The 19,397-nt window shown below is 54.4% G+C and overlaps 8 protein-coding genes across 8 annotated transcripts; 5 read left to right on the plus strand and 3 right to left on the minus strand.

The window, feature by feature from the left end:
• Positions 1 to 2,056: 2,056 nt before the first annotated feature.
• On the plus strand, positions 2,057 to 4,208 carry TFB1 (RNA polymerase II transcription factor B subunit 1; the record flags this gene model as incomplete). Its single annotated transcript, XM_064839961.1, has 2 exons — positions 2,057 to 2,087; positions 2,179 to 4,208. 2 exons carry the CDS (start codon positions 2,057 to 2,059, stop codon positions 4,206 to 4,208), a joined length of 2,061 nt encoding a protein of 686 aa, XP_064692282.1.
• Positions 4,209 to 4,742: 534 nt separating this feature from the next.
• On the plus strand, positions 4,743 to 6,136 carry LTS14_007270 (uncharacterized protein; the record flags this gene model as incomplete). Its single annotated transcript, XM_064839962.1, has 3 exons — positions 4,743 to 4,900; positions 4,965 to 5,757; positions 5,846 to 6,136. 3 exons carry the CDS (start codon positions 4,743 to 4,745, stop codon positions 6,134 to 6,136), a joined length of 1,242 nt encoding a protein of 413 aa, XP_064692283.1.
• Positions 6,137 to 6,467: 331 nt separating this feature from the next.
• On the minus strand, positions 6,468 to 7,944 carry LIS1 (Lissencephaly-1; the record flags this gene model as incomplete). Its single annotated transcript, XM_064839963.1, has 2 exons — positions 6,468 to 7,839; positions 7,907 to 7,944. 2 exons carry the CDS (start codon positions 7,942 to 7,944, stop codon positions 6,468 to 6,470), a joined length of 1,410 nt encoding a protein of 469 aa, XP_064692284.1.
• A 615-nt stretch (positions 7,945 to 8,559) lies between these two features.
• Positions 8,560 to 11,555, plus strand: LTS14_007272 (uncharacterized protein; the record flags this gene model as incomplete). The annotated part of the gene is made up of 2 exons (XM_064839964.1): positions 8,560 to 11,448; positions 11,526 to 11,555. 2 exons carry the CDS (start codon positions 8,560 to 8,562, stop codon positions 11,553 to 11,555), a joined length of 2,919 nt encoding a protein of 972 aa, XP_064692285.1.
• Positions 11,556 to 11,942: 387 nt separating this feature from the next.
• On the plus strand, positions 11,943 to 12,938 carry LTS14_007273 (uncharacterized protein; the record flags this gene model as incomplete). The annotated part of the gene is made up of 1 exon (XM_064839965.1): positions 11,943 to 12,938. The coding sequence occupies one exon, from the start codon at positions 11,943 to 11,945 to the stop codon at positions 12,936 to 12,938; it is 996 nt and encodes a 331-aa protein (XP_064692286.1).
• Positions 12,939 to 13,271: 333 nt separating this feature from the next.
• LTS14_007274 (uncharacterized protein) lies at positions 13,272 to 14,381 on the plus strand (the record flags this gene model as incomplete). The annotated part of the gene is made up of 2 exons (XM_064839966.1): positions 13,272 to 13,478; positions 13,509 to 14,381. 2 exons carry the CDS (start codon positions 13,272 to 13,274, stop codon positions 14,379 to 14,381), a joined length of 1,080 nt encoding a protein of 359 aa, XP_064692287.1.
• A 113-nt stretch (positions 14,382 to 14,494) lies between these two features.
• On the minus strand, positions 14,495 to 15,309 carry LTS14_007275 (uncharacterized protein; the record flags this gene model as incomplete). The annotated part of the gene is made up of 2 exons (XM_064839967.1): positions 14,495 to 14,799; positions 14,910 to 15,309. 2 exons carry the CDS (start codon positions 15,307 to 15,309, stop codon positions 14,495 to 14,497), a joined length of 705 nt encoding a protein of 234 aa, XP_064692288.1.
• A 796-nt stretch (positions 15,310 to 16,105) lies between these two features.
• On the minus strand, positions 16,106 to 18,677 carry LTS14_007276 (uncharacterized protein; the record flags this gene model as incomplete). The annotated part of the gene is made up of 3 exons (XM_064839968.1): positions 16,106 to 18,083; positions 18,137 to 18,396; positions 18,450 to 18,677. 3 exons carry the CDS (start codon positions 18,675 to 18,677, stop codon positions 16,106 to 16,108), a joined length of 2,466 nt encoding a protein of 821 aa, XP_064692289.1.
• Positions 18,678 to 19,397: the final 720 nt, after the last annotated feature.

Here is a 19,397-nt window from a genome sequence, read left to right on the forward strand (position 1 = left end):
AAATGAAGGTTGGCGATGGGAGAAACGACGAGAAGAAGAGATGATGAAAGGAACAAGAACTTGCCGTTTGACATGCGAGAAGGGAAGCGCTACTGCTGGTCTTGTAGCATTTCTACAGTTGAGGTATTAACTCACTGGCGACAGGGCGCAGAATACAAGTCGCATTGGTGGAAGTTCACAGAAGATGTGAGTTGATGGTCTCGGAAGATGTACTTCAGCAAGCGGGACTAGGCGAAGGGAAGTGGCTTTGGCTTCGTGGGGAGATCTGGCGACGACTAGAGTACTGTTCAAAGTACATGCAGAAGCTGTCTACACAACCACACATCGGATGCCAAAGTTCGACTCCGAAACGAAACCATGCCCGTCAATCTCCACCCTCCACCTTCCACCTCACCACTCATATCGTCGTTCGTCCCAGCATGTCAGCATCATCCTTCTACATCGTTGCAACCAACATCCATTAGTCATCGAATTTATTACAGTCGCACGAGAGCCATCTCGTCCGCCAAATGGCCACTGTAAACCGCAAGTGTAACGTAGGCCTCCGATCTCCAAGCCCCGACGAGCTAATGGCAGGGAGTTCTCGGCAGGGCTGTGCATTCGGTGTCAAGCTCGCTGGGGTGAGAGGTCGCCTCTTCTGATCAGAGTCAACTTCTGGTCCGCTTGTCACGGGCTTCAAGGTCGTTGGCTTGATGTTGGCTGGTGCAGTGCACTCGTCCGTAAAGGGCTTCCCACTTTTCGGGCCCGTTGTAGGGATGCACCCATGAAGTATGCTGGGCCAGAACACGTAAGCAGTGGTAGCAGCGATGCAAGCACCTACGAAGATGGACGGGCCACTTACTGCAAATGGTCCTGCGGTCTGTCGATCAGCAGAACTGACTCTGTGCTTGCAAAAAGCCTTCACATTCTCCAGGAAGTCTTTAGAAGTCAGTGCCGTTGGTGCTGCACTTTCGCTTCTAAGCGTGTGGAGTAGCATTTGCTCGAGTTTGTCATGACTGCCGCTGGGTGATAATTTGGACACCTTGTCGCTCTTCTGGTGCAGATTGACGGACAAAGAAAACGCTCGAAAGTAGGGATACATCGTTATGATCCTTAAAAGTCTCCTGTGCTTCGCAGGTTGTTCGATTGCGCTGATAAGTTGTCCGGCGAGATCCAGAGGTTTCAGCAGTGAGCCGATCAGTCTTTACACCAGCTCAGGAGGTCCTGCTTTGGACGCTGTCGCTCGGACGCGCTGGGAACGTGAGATGCAGTCCAGCTGCACCCATCGCTTCGGCGGTGAGGTTTAGCGACGGTCGAGATGTCTCAGAAATTGGAGTCAAGTTAGACAAGGTCTGAGAAGCTACGATAAGCTTGTTGAGGGCCTGCGAAGAGTTTAGGAGTCACCAGGACCGGCACAAGAAAATAAAGGTGTGTAGAGTAGAGTAAGAATCTTGCCCAGGCTAGCAACGTGCATATATACCCTCAGTCCGTTGGAGGATCTGCTGGAGACTGAAAATCGCATTGTTCAGAGCGTCACAAGGAGGGTAGATGAGTAGGAACAATGTAGTGAGGGATATTTCGTTAGGCGGGAACAGTTGTGCCATTGTGGGCAACGCCGAAGTGATCCTTCAACCTACCGTCTACCTCCGGTAAGACCAAATCGTGGCCCTTTAGACCACGTGAATTCCCGCAAATGTGTTTCCTCCGGCTCCTGTTCTTTTGAGGCGCCATAATCTGGGAGCGCTCCATACTGTGACATTTAAAATCCGCTAGATGACGGCCTATGCCTCGTTGCTGGTGAACAGTGACCAGCTACGGTAGTGGGATGTTTTGGATCCAGACATAATGTCTTAGCTAAGGCGGTGGACTTGGATCTCCTACGCTCCAGAAAACATCATGAGTCGAGCGTATATCTAATGTTCCGAGTCTCAAGTAGCCTGTATGGCCGTCCCAAAACGAAGCACCTGCATTCCCGACCGAAGTACTGTTGGAGATGTCGTTCATGGAACGTGAAGCATGCTGTGCCGTAAGCTCCTGTTGCTCTGGTACTCGGATAACAGCATTCACCCGAGAAGGCATGAGCTCGCCGGACCTAACGGACGTACGCCGTAAGTCACATCGCTTCCACAATGGCTCCAGTGATGGGACATGAAGGTATTGGTGTTGACGATATGCACTGAAGTCCAAAGACATCCCCAGATCGCAGGCAACCAATCACAGCCAAGCAAAGCTCAATTGCCTCACTCGATCCGCTGGCTGCAGCAAGAAACATGGCTCCTACAAAAGCGCTGGTCGCATACAAGAAGAGGGATGGCAGCCTCACAGTATCAGAAGACAAGAAATATCTCTTCTGGACGCCCTCCACACCATCAGGCGCCTCGCCCACCGTGACCGTACCTATAGCAGACATCACCAATCTTCAACAAACACCCGCGACCAACCCCAAAGTAGCGCTGAAAGTGCTTATAAAAGGGGACAGCTATGTCTTCAGCTTCACCAGCAAGGATGCAGCCAGGAAGGAGCAGGAGGTCATGACAGATACGCTGAGAAATGTCATTGCGACGAACAAATCAAGCGCGGCCGCACAACTGGTGCCTACGGCCGGCACGCCACAAGCATCGCACAACGGTGCTGGCGATCCTGGACAGAGCTCCTCGATGGCAATAGCGAAGGCCATATCCGCCAAGCCACAGGACGAGAGCTGGTACGACGACAGCAAACTCCGCTCCGACTTTCAACTCCAGCGCTCCCTCCTCGAGTCCAACAAAGCCCTAAACGACCGCTTCAACCAGGCCCTCCGAGACAAGCCCGAGTCCGTCACAGCACCACAGTTCACGACACAATTCTGGTCAACACGGCTACACCTTCTCCGAGCCCATGCCATCGAAAAGGCGCAGAAGGAAGGCGAGTACAATGTCCTACCAGAGATCAAGTACAACACTGTCATTAGTCCTGACGGTGAGCCGATCAAGACGCTCAATATGACCAAGGAGCAGGTCCAGCTTATTTTCAAGCAATATCCTGTTGTACGGCAGGCATACAATGAGACAATACCAAAGCCTTTTGCTCAGCCTCAAATATTCTGGTCACGCTTCTTTGCTAGTCGGCTATTGAAGAAGCTGAAAGGTTTACGGATCGAAAAGCAAGATCCTACAGATCCTATACTGGACTGGTATCTGGAACATCAGGAGCCAGCTGGACCGGCTTCAACAGCTAATATACCTCACATCATCGATCTGGAAGGCAACGAGCAAAATACCAAGTTCCGACTTGAAGGCGATTACGAAATGCGGGCTGCAAAACACGATCGACCAATTCTACATCTACTGAATCAAATGAGTGAGAAGCTGCTAAGCCGCGTAGCACCCGAAGACGGCGAAGCACACGCACCCATCGGTATGGACGAGGCCACCTTCGAGCAGCTTCAACTCCGTGACCTGGCGCGTGAAGATACAGACAACAGAGTTGTCCTCAACGTCCGAGATCAGCACAGCTATCTAGCCGCACCCGGCGAAGAGGACCTCTCAGCCGACGCCCGACTCTACGCAAAGCAGGATCCAACAGAAGTCATCTCCGCCCTGCAATCCGCCCTGCAACCCCAAAGTATCGGCAGCGATGCTCACGGCCGTCTACAACTGGAAATCGCACTCGGCTACGAATCAGACGACGATGATGACGACGACGAAATGGACGATGAAACCCAGCCTACCAGCACGACCAAACGAAACCCACGCATCGGCTCCCACAAAGCCCTAAACGCCACAACCACCAACCTCCTGACCTCCATCTCAACCCGCCGCCACCTAGCCCAAACAGACCAACACTCGCTCCTCGGCCTCTCCCAACCAACCTTCGACTCCCTAACCCAAACCCACAACACGACGATAGAATTCCTGCACTACTTCTGGACCCTCTTCCTCTCCGGCGACAGCACGCGCACTACCGAGCTCTCCCAACTGGTCTCCACTCTCGATAAGTCTTTGGACAGGATTGAAGCTGTGGCTGCTCAGGCGGAGAAGGAGAGAGAAGGTTTGATTGAGAAGGGGAGGAAGCAGATGCAGGATTATTTCAAGCGGACGGGGAAGAAGAGGAGGGTGGATGAGAGTGGTTTTGGTGGAGGTAGAGGGGTGGTGGAGGGGATGGTGGGCCCGACTAAGGAGGCTATTCGGGTGGCGGGGGAGGTGTATCGGAGGGCGTTAGAGGAGCAGATGAGGGAGGGCGGTGGATGAGGTGCCCGCATAAGACTCCGCCGGAAGATTGGACTTTTCACACAGCTTGGTAGATTGGTATGTCAATTCATGCTCGCTTTTCGAACCCCACCTGGGATTCTCCATAGCTCTTTGCGGAAGTGGCAGCGGCCCTGCCGTCCACTCTCGGCATATACGTGTCCTGCACACCCTCAAATGTACAAGTACACTCCTTACTCACACTCTAGTCATGGTCGTTTCGGGATCACCACTGCTTTTCATGCGTGACTGGTAGCTGCATTAGGCCACCAGCCCATTTTTCGGGCCCGAAATTCCACCAGCAACCTCAGCTCAGGTACGGCTGAACGGCATCCCCAATCCCTCACAGTACCATGTGCTGATCTGCACTCCTTCAGCTATGATAGCCATGAGCAATTTTGTAGGAGGAGAGGATATAAGCATGCCGTCCTCCACCGCCAACATGTCTCGCACACAAGGAGCTATCACTACATCTAGGTATCTTCGCCACCTCGCATCCTCTCACAACAGCTAGTCCACTGAATTGACAGAGACAGGATGAACAGACATACCTCAGACTTCAAAGTCCTGATCGTAGGCGCTGGAATAGCCGGCCTAGCCCTCGCCCAGATCCTCAGGAATCACGAAATAGCCTTCGAGATCTTCGAGCGAGACGATGGAAGTAGAGTCGGTGGATGGTCCGTGGGCCTGGACGAGTGCGTCCACTCCCCCATGGCCAACACCCCAAGATCCCATACCCGTTCTAACCCACTCCTATAGCTGTCTCGCAGACCTCCAAGCCCTGCTCCCCACGGACCTCACCCCCATAAAACAAACCAGTCCCAACTATCCTCAGGGAAAGAAAGACAGCTATGCTTTCCTCAACGGCCTCACTGGCGACGTCCTCGGCCATGTCACAGCTGGTGATGGCGGCAGGGACTTCATAAGCTGTGACAGAGATCTTCTTCGCAAGATTCTCTCTAAAAACCTCTCGGTGCAGTATCGTAAACGTCTCCATCACTTCGAACAGACTCCCTCGGGCGTAGAGCTGCACTTCACAGATAACAGCACAGCGACCGGCAGTCTCCTCGTAGGAGCAGATGGCGCCCGCTCCGCCGTTCGCGCGCAGCTATTACCCGATGTCCAAGCTGTACCGAGTAGATGTATAATGCTCTACGGCTCCGTCCAGCTCTCGGCGCGCGACTCAGAGCCCATGCTTTCCAAAGCAAACACAGCAACACTCCTAGGCTCACCCCGCATGAAATCCTTCCTCATGCTCGACCAGCATAATTCCGATGGAACTGCTATGTGGAACTGGGGGATTGCACGACTCTGCTCCGTTGAGGAGGCGGGGAGTAAGCATGCTTGGGTACAGGGCGCTAGTGCTGAGGAACTACACGCTCAGGCTATGAAGTGGTGTAGTGACTCGCCAGAGTGGTTCCGGCATGCTATCGAATTGTCCGGGCCGAAGGGCGTGCATACACCCCCTATCACGCTGAGGGAGACGGTGATACCCGTCGACAAATTGCCGGAGGGTCTAGTGACTCTGATGGGTGATGCGGCACACTCGATGGTGAGTCAGTACCCACTCCACTCCACTCCACACCACATCAACCAAGCAACCATCCAACCATCCACTTTTGACAAACCATGCTGACCAGACCATGTGCAAGGTCCCCTTCCGCGGCATGGGCGCCAACACCGCCATGCGCGATGCCTGCGATCTCGGCATGGCACTCTCCCAACAAGCGGCCAAAAACGATGCCGAGGAGCACCAGCAGATCCTCCGCCAATACGAGCTGAAAATGCTACCCCGTGGCCGGGAGCACGTCCTACTATCCCGTGCCGACGCCGAAGCGGACGACCATATAGATTTATCCGGGGGTCGGCTGGAGAAGAAGCAGGAGGAGGCTGAGGGGAAGAAGAAGGGGGGTGAGGAGGTCCGGGTATAGCATTTACTCGTTCGCAGTTTGGAGCTACGCTCATCGAGGGCGGGCGTCCGGCAAGGCCAAAGAAGGGTAATGTGCGATGTATGTAGCCTTTGTCGACGCCTGGAAAGATTGGAGACCAGTAAGCTGCTATTCTCCCCATGCAGGTTTCTGTTGAAAGGGGCGGGAATGGTTTATTCCTTCATTCATTCATTCTTACATCGGGTATATTGGTTTTCTTCTAATCCATGACAACGCCGTCTCAGCCGTCCCACGAGCAATCATGGTATACATCCATCTGGCGGCTCAGACACCCTTTCCAGATCGCCTGGGCTCACATATATGACTTCCCCCCTCACGCACTAAACACCCTAACATTCAAATCCACACTCCCACAAGCAACGGCACATCGGATCTGCTCCTGCTTCGCCCCGTCCTCCTTTACTCCGTTCGCACCACCACCCGCACTCCCATTCACCCTTCCATTTGCCTCCCCATTCACGCCCACCTCCCTAAAAACCCCAGGCGCCCACCTCAAACAACTAACAAAATGATCCCCGGCCTCCACAACCCTGACACATTTCCCCTCCTGCGCTAGATCCCAGCACCGGATCGTCTTATCATCCGAACAACTCAATAAATACTTCCCACCCGGATGAAACACCAACGCCCGGATCCAGTTATCGTGGCCGGAGAGGGTTTTGATACAGATGCCGTTTGTGGAGAACAGTTTAATCAACTTATCTCTACCTCCCGTCGCAAGATACTCAGCTGAACTAGAAGCTGGAGGAGGTTTCTTCAGTCCAGCGAGGGATGCGAGATGCGGGTACGATGCCGGTGGGGCGAAGGCACAACATTCCACCACATGCTCATGCGCCATAAACGTCTGCTTATGCGCGTTCGTGTCCGGTTGACTCAGGTCCCACAGCCGTGTGCTCTGGTCCGAGGAAGTGGAGATCAACCATCTTCCGTCGAAGGAAGGGGAAATTGACCTCACCCAATCCCCATGGCCGCGAAGAGTGCGGAGACAGTAGCCGGTCGTGACGTCCCAGATCCTTATCGTCTTATCCCTGCTCGCTGAAGCTAGGAGATTTCCCGATAATGGTGCACCCGCGGCTCCGGAGGGGATGAAGCGGATACTACTCACACTATGATCGTGCCCCGGCAGAGTGCGGATATTCTTGTATTCGTCCGCCGGATCCCAGAGTTTGATCGTGAGGTCCGAACTGCATGATGCGAGGAGGGTGTTACCCCTGGGCCCACCGAAATCCACGTCGAGGACGGCTTTGGTGTGGGATTTGAGCGTGCGCTCCAGTTCTCCCAACTCGTGGTCCCAGATTTTGATGGTGCAGTCTTCGCTTCCGGAGGCGAGGGTGGAGAAGATGGTGTGGAAGGCGATGCAGGTGATGGGGTTTTTGTGGCTTTGGAGGGTATGTCGTGCGGGTGCTCGTGGTAGCCAAGTGGTGGGGTCATGGTTCTTCCTCGCCGCTAGGGAGGAAGGGGTCGCGTTGTCGAGTTCATGCTGTAATTGCTGTGTTTTGGTCTCCAGATCCATGATCTTTTTTTGTAATCGCACGACCGACGTCCATTTCTTCTCTAGGAGACCTTCGTACTTTTTGCTGGTTGGAGCATCGAAGGTGGTTTCGGGGAGATGCAATTCGTCGCGGATGGCTTGGGCGCTTTTGGTGTAGCCGCAGGAGGAGAGGTAGGCGATTAGGGACTTGTGGCTGTTAGCACGCTTTCAATCAGCGTGGGGGTTCTTGGTTGGTGGGGAAGGTCGAGGTGACGGCGTACAGTTCTTCCGCTTGGCGGGAGGTGAGGAGGTTGCTCATGATGATGGCTGGCGGTTGACTGATGTCGTCGTCGTGCACATGCAGGAGATGCTCACATCTGCCAGTTGCGTCGCAATGGTTGGCGGTCGAGACAGAAGTGTCGTTCCAGTGCCGCGACTTCCCGTCTAGTGGAAGCTCAGTGGCGTGCCTTCCTATTTGGTGATCAATTCCACTGCTGATGCCTTAGATGAGTCTGAGTCAATCTAACTCGTGACACTGTATACTTTGATATTAACGCAAGCATAACGTTTAAATTGACTTCATTCTGTAGAAAGCACGCTCGAAGCTCAGGGTTCAAGGTTTTAAGCTTTCGGCAGCCATCCCGCACTTGCGTCCGCGGTTGTCATGCGAGCCGGGGGGTTGTTGACGCCGCACCTTCAATTGCGCCAACGCGACGATATTCATCACGCCTACTACGCGATAAGTCGACATCGCTCTGGACACAAGGATCGACTGAATTACGACGTCTGTAATAGCACTGGCATCACGTGTCGTGTCGCGCGACGACGAAGACAACCTTCAAAGCTTAAAGATCGTTTGAGGGAGGAGGAACGTTACATCACATCACATCACATCACTCAACCTACAGGAAGATAGAACACGTGAGTATCGACCATGTCAGAAGACCCAGAGGAATGGGCCCGCCTCTCCCTCCCGGACCAATTCCAGCACAAAAACTGGAAGGCACGAAAAGCCGGCTACGAGACAGCCACAAAGGAATTCAAGACCGCACAACCCAGCGACCCCGTCGTCCGCGAATTCATCCTCGAAAGCAGTCTATGGAAGGGCGCAGTAGCAGACAGCAATGTGGCAGCACAGCAAGAGGCGTTGAACGCATATAATGCCTTTCTCGACGCGGCAGCAGCGGAGGGGGCGAGGAAGACGCGGAGTGTGACGATACAGGGGGTGGTGGAGAAGGGCTTGATGGGTCGACCGGCGGCCAAGGCTAGTGCGTTGGAGACGTTATTGTTGTTGGTCGAGCTGGATAAGGCGGATCCGGTGATTGAAGAGCTATTACCATTCTTGTCGCATAAACAGCCGAAGATTATTGCGGCGACGTTGTCGGCTGTGACGAGTGTTTATCATGCCTATGGATGCAAGATAGTCGAGCCGAAGCCGGTGATTAAGCTTCTGCCGAAGGTGTTTGGGCATGCGGATAAGAATGTGAGGGCGGAGGCACAGAACTTGACCGTCGAGTTCTATCGATGGCTGAGGGAGGCGATGAAGCCGCTGTTCTGGGGCGAGTTGAAGGATGTGCAGCAAAAGGATTTGGAGAAGTTGTTTGAGCCTGTCAAGGCGGAACCACAGCCTAAGCAGGAGCGGTTGCTGCGTAGTCAGCAGGCGGCGAAGGAACAGGCTGAGGCAGCAGATGATCCTGATGAGGGTGACGTGGGTGGCGAGGGTGATGAGGAAGCCGGCGAGATCGATCTGGAGCCAGAGTTTGAGGCGGTGGACGTCTTTGCGAAAGTGCCCAAGGATCTTAACGAGCGACTGGCGAGCACGAAATGGAAAGATCGAAAGGACGTGCTGGACGAAGTGTTTACAGCTGTCAATGTACCCGCCATGCAAGACGGACATTTCGACGACATCATCCGAGGCTGTGCGAAGAGCATGAAGGATGCGAATATTGCGGTCGTCGCGGTGGCGGCGAACTGTGTGGAGTGCATAGCGAAAGGCTTGAGGAAGTCGTTCACAAAGTACCGCGGCACGATACTGGGACCTATGCTGGAGCGTTTCAAGGAGAAGAAGGCGACTGTCACGGATGCGATAGGTGCGGCGTGTGATGCTGTCTTTGCAGCTACTGGGTTCGCGGAAGTGAGTGCAGATGTACTAGAGCAGCTGAAGAGCAAGAATCCGCAAGTCAAGGAACACACAGCCAAGTTTCTCATCAGAAGTCTGAAGAGCACACGAGAAGCACCGACTCTCGAGCAAACGAAGGAGTTTGCAGAAGGTGGCAAGAAGCTCATCACAGAGTCCGTGGCGACACTACGAGACGCGGGAGCAGAAATTCTGGGGGTGTTGTGGAAGATCATGGGCGACAGGAATATGCTCAATCATCTCGAAGGACTGGATGAGATCCGCAAAACAAAGATCAAGGAGTTCAGCGATGCGGCGGAAGTGAGAGCGAAGTGGAAACCCAAGGCCGCCGCGCCACCACCCAAAGCAGCCGCACCTGCCGCCGCTGGCCGGAAACCTGCACCCGGTACCAAGAAGCCCGCTGCGAAAAAGGCTCCAACGCCGAGATCATCTACACCACCTGCAGCCGCCGAGGATGCACCATTACAACCACGACCGACAAGCCGTCCAGGCGTGAAAGCACCAGCCGGGCTCCGACCACCCGGTGGTCTCAAAGCCCCCGGATCCGGACTCCAACGACCTGGTACCGGCCTCAAACCACCCACCGGCACATCCTCGCCAAAACGCCAACTAGCACCCCTCGAAGACATCTCCGCCGCCACCAAACCCCTAGGAGCCGGGGGCCGCGGTCTCGCCGGCCGCCCCCTAGCCAAACCCTCGACAGCTCCCTCCTCCCCACCCCGCCACGAACCCCCCACCACCTCCTCCTCCGCCCTAACCACCCTAGAACGCCAAGAACTCACAACCCTGCACACGGAACTTGACCTCCTGCGCTCCCAAACCTCCGACCTCCGCCAAGATAAACTCCGTCTCACGTCCCAAATCGCGGAATTACAAAATCAAAACGCGCAGTTGATTGAGGATCACACGCGGGATGTGTTGCAGATTAAAGCCAAAGAGACGCAACTTGTGCGGGCCAGGAGTGATGCGGAGAATAGTGAGGAGAGGGGGAATTCGTTGGGCAGGGAGGTGGAGAGGTTGAAGAGGGAGATGGGGCGGTTGGGAAGGGTGCATCTGCAGCAGGGTTCTGTGGGGGGTGGGATTGATATTAATGGGAATGGGTTTGGGGAGGGAAATGGTGGGATGCCGCCGCGGCCGGGGTTCGGGGGCGTGAGTAGGTCTTATGCTGCGCCGAGTCCGCGGGGGTATGATATGAGTGGGTTCAACGGTCATGGCCACGGCCACGGCCACGGTCACGGCCACGGACTTGGTGCTGGTGCTGCTTCGGCTGAGGGAGAGGAGGGGAAGGAGAATATTCCCGAGTCTCCTGGTGCTGCTGCTGCTGCTGGGTTCGGTGGGTATGGGAGTCCCGAGAGGAATGGGGATGCGGACGCTATGCCTCCGCCTCGCACCAAGCCTTCACAGCAGCAGACGCAGTCGCAGTCGCACTTCGCGTTGAATCATAACCGCCCGATGTCGAATGGGAGTTCGGGGCGCGCTGGGACACCGCTTTCGCTTTCTCATGATGATGGTGGTGAGGGCGGTGGCGGGGATGCTGCAACCAGGTCGACCAGCGGAGGGAGTGGGAGTGCGAAGCCCGCGAGTGTGGATCGCAGTCAGAGTCAGAGTCAGAGTGAAGGGGTGGAGAGTTGGAGGCGGGCGGCGGAGGTGACGCAGAATCTGAAGGCGCGGATTGAGATGATGAAGGTATGTTTTCCTGACATCTGTGTGGATGGAGGGCTTTTTTTTTGGTGCGTGGTTTGCTAACGTGGGGGAATGTGCAGGCGAGACAGAATATTGGGCGGGGACAATGATTTCGTATGAATTGTCACGGTTGATGCGGAATGCTGTATGCTGCCTACGGTGAGATTGGCGACCCTTGCATCCTGGTTGTCATATGATTGCATTATTGGCGTGGCGGGAAGAGAGCTTGGCGTCTGGATCTGGGAGGCTCCCTCTTGCGAACTTGTTGTTTTGTTTGTCCGGTCGTCGATATCCCCGTCTTCATCTCGTATTTCCTCGAACGTCATTTTTCTCGCATTCAGGCTAGATATGATAGCGCGCGGTACCATTATATATTTATCTCCTCAGGTCGCTGACCAATCAGGCTTCAAAGCTCCACACAACTCGTTTGATGTGTCTATCAACTTGGTGCTCATGAATACTGGGTCTCGTGGGGAGATAGACGATTACTGGCTACCATGACCAGAGGCCACTACGGAGGCGCCACCGCTGACCAGGAGTACAATACATACCATCCCGACCCCAGCTTCAAATTCGACTGCACGAGATGCAATGGTGTCGGCGTGCACAATCCCAGGCTTTGCGAGGACTGCCAGGACTGGAATGACGTCTGGCATATGTTCACCTGCACACGACACGATGCCATCTATGACCCTTTCCCTTCCGCCAAGCTATCAGTGCTGAAGAACGATCGCAAGGAGTGCCTGATTTGTCTTACTCTGGTCGCAGCGGTGGAGGAGAAGCTTCGCATTCGTGCGTCAGGGTCGAGGCTCGAGGAGACCGTTAAGGAGGATCCTGTAGTGACGAATTGTGGTCCCTGGTGGTTGCCACCGCAAAGATACGTGAAGTCTCCGCGGCCACCGAGTGGTGGTGTGCGACTGGTACATGTCATGAAGCAGTACCGAGACCAGCGTGACCGGGACGAAGACACCTGGCGCATCGAGTGTCTGCTATGTTTTTCTCTCGTCGGCTGGGAGGAAGTCAAGCTCACTGCCTTCGGCCACAGAGACGTTGACTGGCCAGATGGAGCTCTGGTGTGTAGAGTAGAGCTGCTGTACAACTCTGCCGGCAACCAGCTGGAAGAGGTCCGGTGTCTTGAATCACCACCGATCAATCTGGAGCTCGTCGCCCATGGCCTGAACGAGTGCAAAAGCAGTCACCTGAAATGTGAGGTTCATGAATATGACCTCCCGGCCGACTTCCTCGTCATTGATTGCGAGACCATGTGCATTTGTGACTTGCCGGCAGGTGAAGTCTTTGTCGCACTGAGCTATACGTGGCGCAGTCCATCTTCCGATCGCGAGGCGCAGCTGACTTGCGCGAATGAGGCAGCTCTTCGTCGGCATAGGGGGCTGAACTCACGTCAGCTCCCGCCAGTGATTGCAGATACGATCAAGCTATGTGTCAGCTTGGGCAGGCGGCATCTATGGATCGACAGACTATGCATCGTGTAAGACGATGCAAGACGTAAAGCGGTGCAGATCCTAGCAATGGACAAGGTGTATGGGGCTGCTGAAATGACCATCGTGGCTTGCGCGGACGGAGTGGGCCTTCCAGGTGTTGGTGGTACGCTGCGACGAAGCTCCGTGGTCTCGCTGCCACGATTCGCCCATGTAACCCGCATCATCATGTAGGGCTTTGACCAGGCTGTTGCACATTCAACGTGGAACAGTCGAGGGTGGACGTAAGCATTTCCGCGTAGAGCTTTAATCTGCTAGTGTACTAATGGATGATGATGACGATGTAGTTTCCAGGAACGGCTACTGTCCAAGCGGCTCTTGTTCATAATGGATGATGCTTTCTACTTTACGTGCCAACAGGCTAGGTTTCATGAGCTCTCGGGACCTTTCAAAGCGTACGATGGCAGTACAGCCAACCATGGACCGAATTCTGTCTCGGCAGTCGACAATGTGAGAGCGTACCTTCAGAGCTGTGAAGTCTATGCCGCCCGCGACCTGAAGTACGATGGCGATATCCTCGCTGCTTTTCGAGGTGTAAGTAACGTCGTTGGAAAGCAGGTACAGTCTCGAATGCTATATGGTGTCCCGGAGAAATATCTCGTGGCGACCTGGCTGTGGACAGCCGAAGGCAAGCATCAGAGACGTCTGGAATGCCCGGATATTCCGACATGGTCGTGGGCAGCTTGGAAAGGATCATTATCGTACGGCACTACCAGTACAAAAGGCAGTCATGGCGACCGCGCTGCTATGCTGGGCACTCTCGTCTGCTTTTATGTCCAAGATAAGGCCGGGAAGCTTTCGCTTTTGAATGTCGAGGAGTGCTGGTTCTATCAGCCCCTACTGATCGAGCCACCAAGTAGCATCAGTCTTGCCATGCCGAGTAAACCAATCAAGCCGAACTACTCAGCTGGGGTCGACAGATATCAGGATTGGCCGACAACAACCGAGACGGAGGCACTATGGTCGCAATGTCCACAAAGTCCATGGACAATCATGCAACAAGATCTTCTGTTACACGGCGGTCATCATATGACGAGTCTCCCCAGCCATGCAATCATGTTCCGCACCACCATCGCCATGCTCCAGGTCGGTCCAGGAACTACCGACAAGAACGTCTCTTCTTTCATAGCAATGCCTATACTGTACAACGCCAGTGGGGAGGCTGTAGGAGACCTGATAGAAGGAGACTCGGCACCTAGATCTGTGACGCTGGGCAAGCACGAGTTTATAGTCTTGTGCGCCGGTACAGATCCTGCTGACACTGTACTTCGTCGAAAGAGCGAAAATGAGCGGGCTCGAACCTATGAGCTTCGGGTGATGCAGATAGAGCGTGACGTGGCAGATCCTCGTCTGTGCCGTAGAGTAGATATAGGTTGTGTCGTGGCGGAAAAGTGGGAGGGTTGCTTACCAGAATGGAAGAATATAGTTCTCATATGAACCACTGTTGCTTCCGGCACCGTATAAAGCTCCTCATAGATGCTAGGAGGCGCTCAATGAGTCGGTTTATCAGAGATAAGGAGAATATGCCTACGGCAATCAAGCCACCCCTCTTAACCTGTGGGCCCATCCGTCTTCGCCACTCGCACCCGCATGCCCGCTAGTCTTGCTTCATCGGTACCATAGACCATACACACGCTCACCAGATCCTCCGTTAACCCTTCAAAGTCACTCGCCTTGTTTACAACGTCGCCCACTCGCTGAAAGCCAAGACGAGCATACAAGTCTGCTCCCGCTGGACTAGCCGTGATGTACCCAGGTAGAGCAGCCTCGTCGCAGATCTTGAGGCCCCATTGAACGAGTTTGGTGCCCAGACCGCGGCGTTGGTGGGTCGGGTGTACGGCTAGGACGCCGAAAGCTATGCGATGAATCAGACACGTGTAGATGCGCGCAGGCTTCTTCGGACTTTGTGCTCGACACAAGGAGGAGGGAAGTGCAGGCTGGGAGACAAGGGCAGAGACGACGTACAGATATATGATTCCCCATCTACCCAAATCCGTGCCTTAATATCAGTGAACGGAACAGCAAGTTTCTGATTCTTCAGGTTCCCCTTCACGGCGCCCTTCTCGTCATTCCCCTCATCCTTTGCCGGGGCTTGAGTGGCCATGTCTGGGTCTTTCACGATCCTCACGCTCGCAAATCCCACGATCTGGCTAGTAGAGGTATCGACGCATTTCACGGCACGCAGAGTCAGATCCTCGCGCCATTGAGATCGCGTCTGCTCGATCACGGCTTGACGGACCTCCGGGCCATTCGGACGGCCGTGGTAGAGGAGAATGTAGAATGGGTCGTCCGCGAAAGCCGCGAGTTGAATGTTGATGAGCTCCGGGAGATCGTCCTCGTTTGCTGGCTGGAGTATGAAGGACATTTCGGCTACAATGTTAGATTGCTGCGTAATTAAGACGGGATGTTCTGACTACTTGTCATCGTAGATCTATCAGCATCCATGCGCTTCTTTCAAATGACTCACAGGCGTACAATGATCTCGCTACCGCCATCATGGCTATATCTGCTCACTATCCCGAGCGCAGCGAGGCGGTTTGTTATGCCAAAGGCCGCCAAGGTAGCTACAATTAAATACATAATGGTTGTCGCATGCCGAGACGTAGAGAACATATGTAAATAGTATCTCGACGAGCGCCTACTATTATAATATCCGCTTATCGCCTTAATAATACCTTAGATTAGGGAAGGACTATAGTAATACTTAAAAGAAAGGTATTACTACGTTCTATATACGTTATAGCGCTATATATAAGCTATTTTCGAAAGGGTTCTTTTAGTATCGCTTGTCTAGATATTATTTATATATGTTCCCTACGTCTCGGCATACGACAACTATTATGTGTTTAATTGTATTAGCGCTTGTTAGATGTCGGAATACCAGTAACGGAGCATTCACTTGGGCAAAGCACGCTCCACGTGCACGTGACATCTCAAATATGCCAAGGGGTGATATAGTGGCATAACAGTTCACTGCTTGACGAGGATACCATTCCATCAGCAGAAATTGGAGAAGATGAGACGAATACAACTCTCAAAGCAATTTCTGTGAGCTTATCTGCAAGCTACTACTACAAGACCGTCCTTCCGTCTCGTTTCTCCAAGCATTGTTGTTCAGCAACGACGACAAGATCACCTCACTTTGCTACCTCCTGGCCTTCCTAATTCGCCAGCCCATCGAACAGACGAACCCCACCAGTCTTGCCCTCGAAGGGGTCGGTGACCTCGGACTCAGCCGTCTCCTCTCCACTACCAGCAGAGGTGGAGTCGACAGGCGAGGTCGAACGCTTGCTAGTTGGTGGACTAGCGATGATCTCGTTGAGCTGCTTAATGATGCGGGCACCAATCGAGCCAGCGTGTCTGTGGCGAACATGGCCGTAGACGGTCCCATCAGCCTCTACACCCTCCTCACCACCGTTGCATTTGCTGCATCCGTTGCACTTGTTGCGACTGGCCGAGGTGAAGCCATCGTGAAGCATGTCGCTGCCGATACGAGATGCTGGAGCAGAGCGTGGTGTCTCAGGAGCAGGTGGCGGCTGGAGTGCACCGAGATCGACCCCAAGCTCGCGAATCTGCAACAGGATGAAAGTGTACTGAGACTCCAGCTCGTAGAGTTCCGGGCCGCCACGGCCGTTGAGTGACTCGAGCTTCTTACCGACGACGTTCTTGCGGCTAATCCAGCCCCAGAAGAGCGTACGCTTGGCCAGATCAAGACCGTTAGCGACAGCTTTAAGGCGATCGTCGGCATCAGTCGGGTCGAAAGTGACGGCGTGCGTAGGAGTCTTCTGAACCCAGTTGGCTGTTGTGTTCGGCAGCTTCTCGATGCTACCGACGGCTGCGTGCGTGGGACTACTCCCGTCGGTGCTACGGATGCGAGCAGGCGCAGGCTCGAGCTGAGGGACTTGCTGTTTGTAGTCGACAGGGACGGTGACTTGCTGAGGTGGCCCTGGACGTGGGTCGTAGCCTGCCATAGAGTCTGCGCCACGCATGTAGCTTGGATACGAATCAGTGCTCTGCATGTCGTCCTGGTCATTGCCCGTGTTCGTAGCGGCATTGTTGAGCGTCCCAGTGATGGAAGGAGCCGTGACTGGACCACGAGGATCGGCTTGGGTGACGAAGCTTCCACTTGACTTTGACTCCGTCATGGTAGCGCTTGAGGCGGCGTGCCTGACGGCGGCACTCTTAAGGGTGCTTTGGAGCAGCGAGCGGTTGGCTAGAGACCGAGGGACGAACTCGGCAACGGAGATAGCATGCTGCAAGCTGGAGCTGCGAGCACTGGATAGACCATTCGCTAGGTAAGACGTCATGCTGGCGCTCGAGGCAGCGTTCTGGAGAGGGCGAGGATTGCCAGCAGACTCACTATTATCTGGGCTGACGTTGATATACTTGTAGTTGTGAACGTGCGTAACGTTGCCTTTGCCGCCACGATGACCTCCACGAGGACCGCCGCGATAACCGCCGCGCTGCATGAGAGAGCCATCGAAGCTGTCGATGCTACGGCTGTTCTGCTGGAAGCGCTGATTGCCGTTCCAGTCACCCGTGCCCATGATTGGCTGTGCAGCGTACGAGTTAGAAGTCGGGGGATTGACTGGAATGTAGTTGCCGTGACCATCCACGATGCACGTGAACAATCCGCCTGAGGTCGACGTGTTTGCGACATCGCCGGCGCCGTCGAAAGCTGGAGGGCCGTTGCGGGAGGGAGTGGAAGGCTGCATAGGCATGGCAATGCCAGCACCATAACCAGTGGCTTGTCGGAAAGCGTTCTCCTGAGCGCGCCAGTTGTTGGAGGCGAGCACATTGCGCTGCGGGGCTGTGATGTTGCGAAAGTTGCGGACGTCAGAGGGTCCAGGGCCGATGAAGTCGTTCGATGAATTGTAGAAGGCCGCCTGAGCTTGCTTCTGGAGGTTCCTCTGAGCGTACTTAGCAGCCTCCTCCTGAGCCTGCGCTGGCGTGAAGGCGAGAATGTTGCTAATGTGTGGCGACTCTGCGTAAATCTGGATGGTTTGGCGACCAACAGCAGACTCGAGATGCATGCCATTCCACGTGTTGCTGACAGCCAAGTCTTTCTTGCCTGTGCGAAGATGGTTGAACTTGCCGAAAGTGACGTTCTTGACGTAAATCCAGGTGACCGGGATAGAGCTTGTAACTATCAGTGACGTTGCGCTTATTTCAGTGAGACAAAATGAACTCACCCGACACTTTCATGAGTATCATCATTCCACCCCTCAATAGAGTGATTCTTGTCCCACGGGCCGCTCATCTCTGCAACACCGCAGAATTGGCCGGAGCTAGTAACGGCGAAGAGGAGCAAAACCTTCTCCTGCTTGTCCTTGCGAGCGTCCCAGATCTTCATGATGCGCTCTGATACCTTGTCGAGAGTCGACCAGACCTTGTTGCGCACCGAAAAGCGGACATTCTCCTCGGAGTTTGTCTTGATGGTGATGATGCGAGTCTACCAGCGATCAGTATAGCTCGATAGAGGATGTGAATACTAGGAACACTTACTCCGAATGGCACTGCGTAGAGGTCTGGGTTCAGGCCCTTGAGATCGGCAAGCGCGCCTGGATACGATTGAATGATCGTAGCTCTGATATCAGTAAGGATGCGCTTGAAGCCCCACGAAGAGGACTTCTGGGTCATGACTGGCGTCTCTGCATTGGCGAGCTCGGGGTGAACCATCAGGTAGTGGTCGCTGAGTTCGCTCATGGTCGACTCCGTGTCGTAGTCCTCCATGATGCGTATCGATGGTTATCAAAACGCTTCCTGTGAGCTCTGTGAAATGTCAGCCTACAAGTCCGGCTGAGACGCGAATCATGCGATGTGTGAGTGTGGCAGAATCCAGTCAGCAGCGGTCGAGTAGGGGGAGAGTGAAAGTGTGCGACAAAGCGCGTGAATTGATGTTGTTTTGCTCGCGCGGAGGGGAGCTCCCGGCGGCATAACACCGGGGTCCAGAGCTCGTTGGCCAGAAAGCTGGCATTGCAGGAGCTATGACATCCTCTTTGAAGAACACGCCTAGCTGCTGGTTCTATCTCGTGGCGCATATTCAGCAACGGCTAGCCATCACTGCCCCAGACAAAGATAAACGGGTGAATGAAGCCCCTGTCTCGTCGGTGCAGATTGCGGTGATTCAAAATTCGCGAGGACCTACCAGCTTCTGCGGCACCGCATCTTTGTCTGGAATGACAAAGTGGCCTCAATGAAAGCCGACCGTCAGCTTGCAGAATGACAGGTGGGGAGGTAGTATCTCCAACGCCCGGACGAAGGCATAAGCCTCTGGAGCGTACTCCTGATTAATCGATGACAAGCCTTGAAGGAGTATGAAGCTGCGGCATCCGAACGTCTGCACCAGCCACTTGTTCGAGCACTATCAGTCACAACCAGGCCAGGAAGCTCGAACAAGATTTAAGCCATTCAGATCGGTGATTGCACACAATCCTGCACTGCCGTCATGCA

Source organism: Recurvomyces mirabilis (assembly GCF_035927965.1).
Source record: "Recurvomyces mirabilis strain CCFEE 5264 chromosome Unknown scaffold_20, whole genome shotgun sequence".
NCBI lineage: Eukaryota > Fungi > Ascomycota > Dothideomycetes > Mycosphaerellales > Teratosphaeriaceae > Recurvomyces > Recurvomyces mirabilis.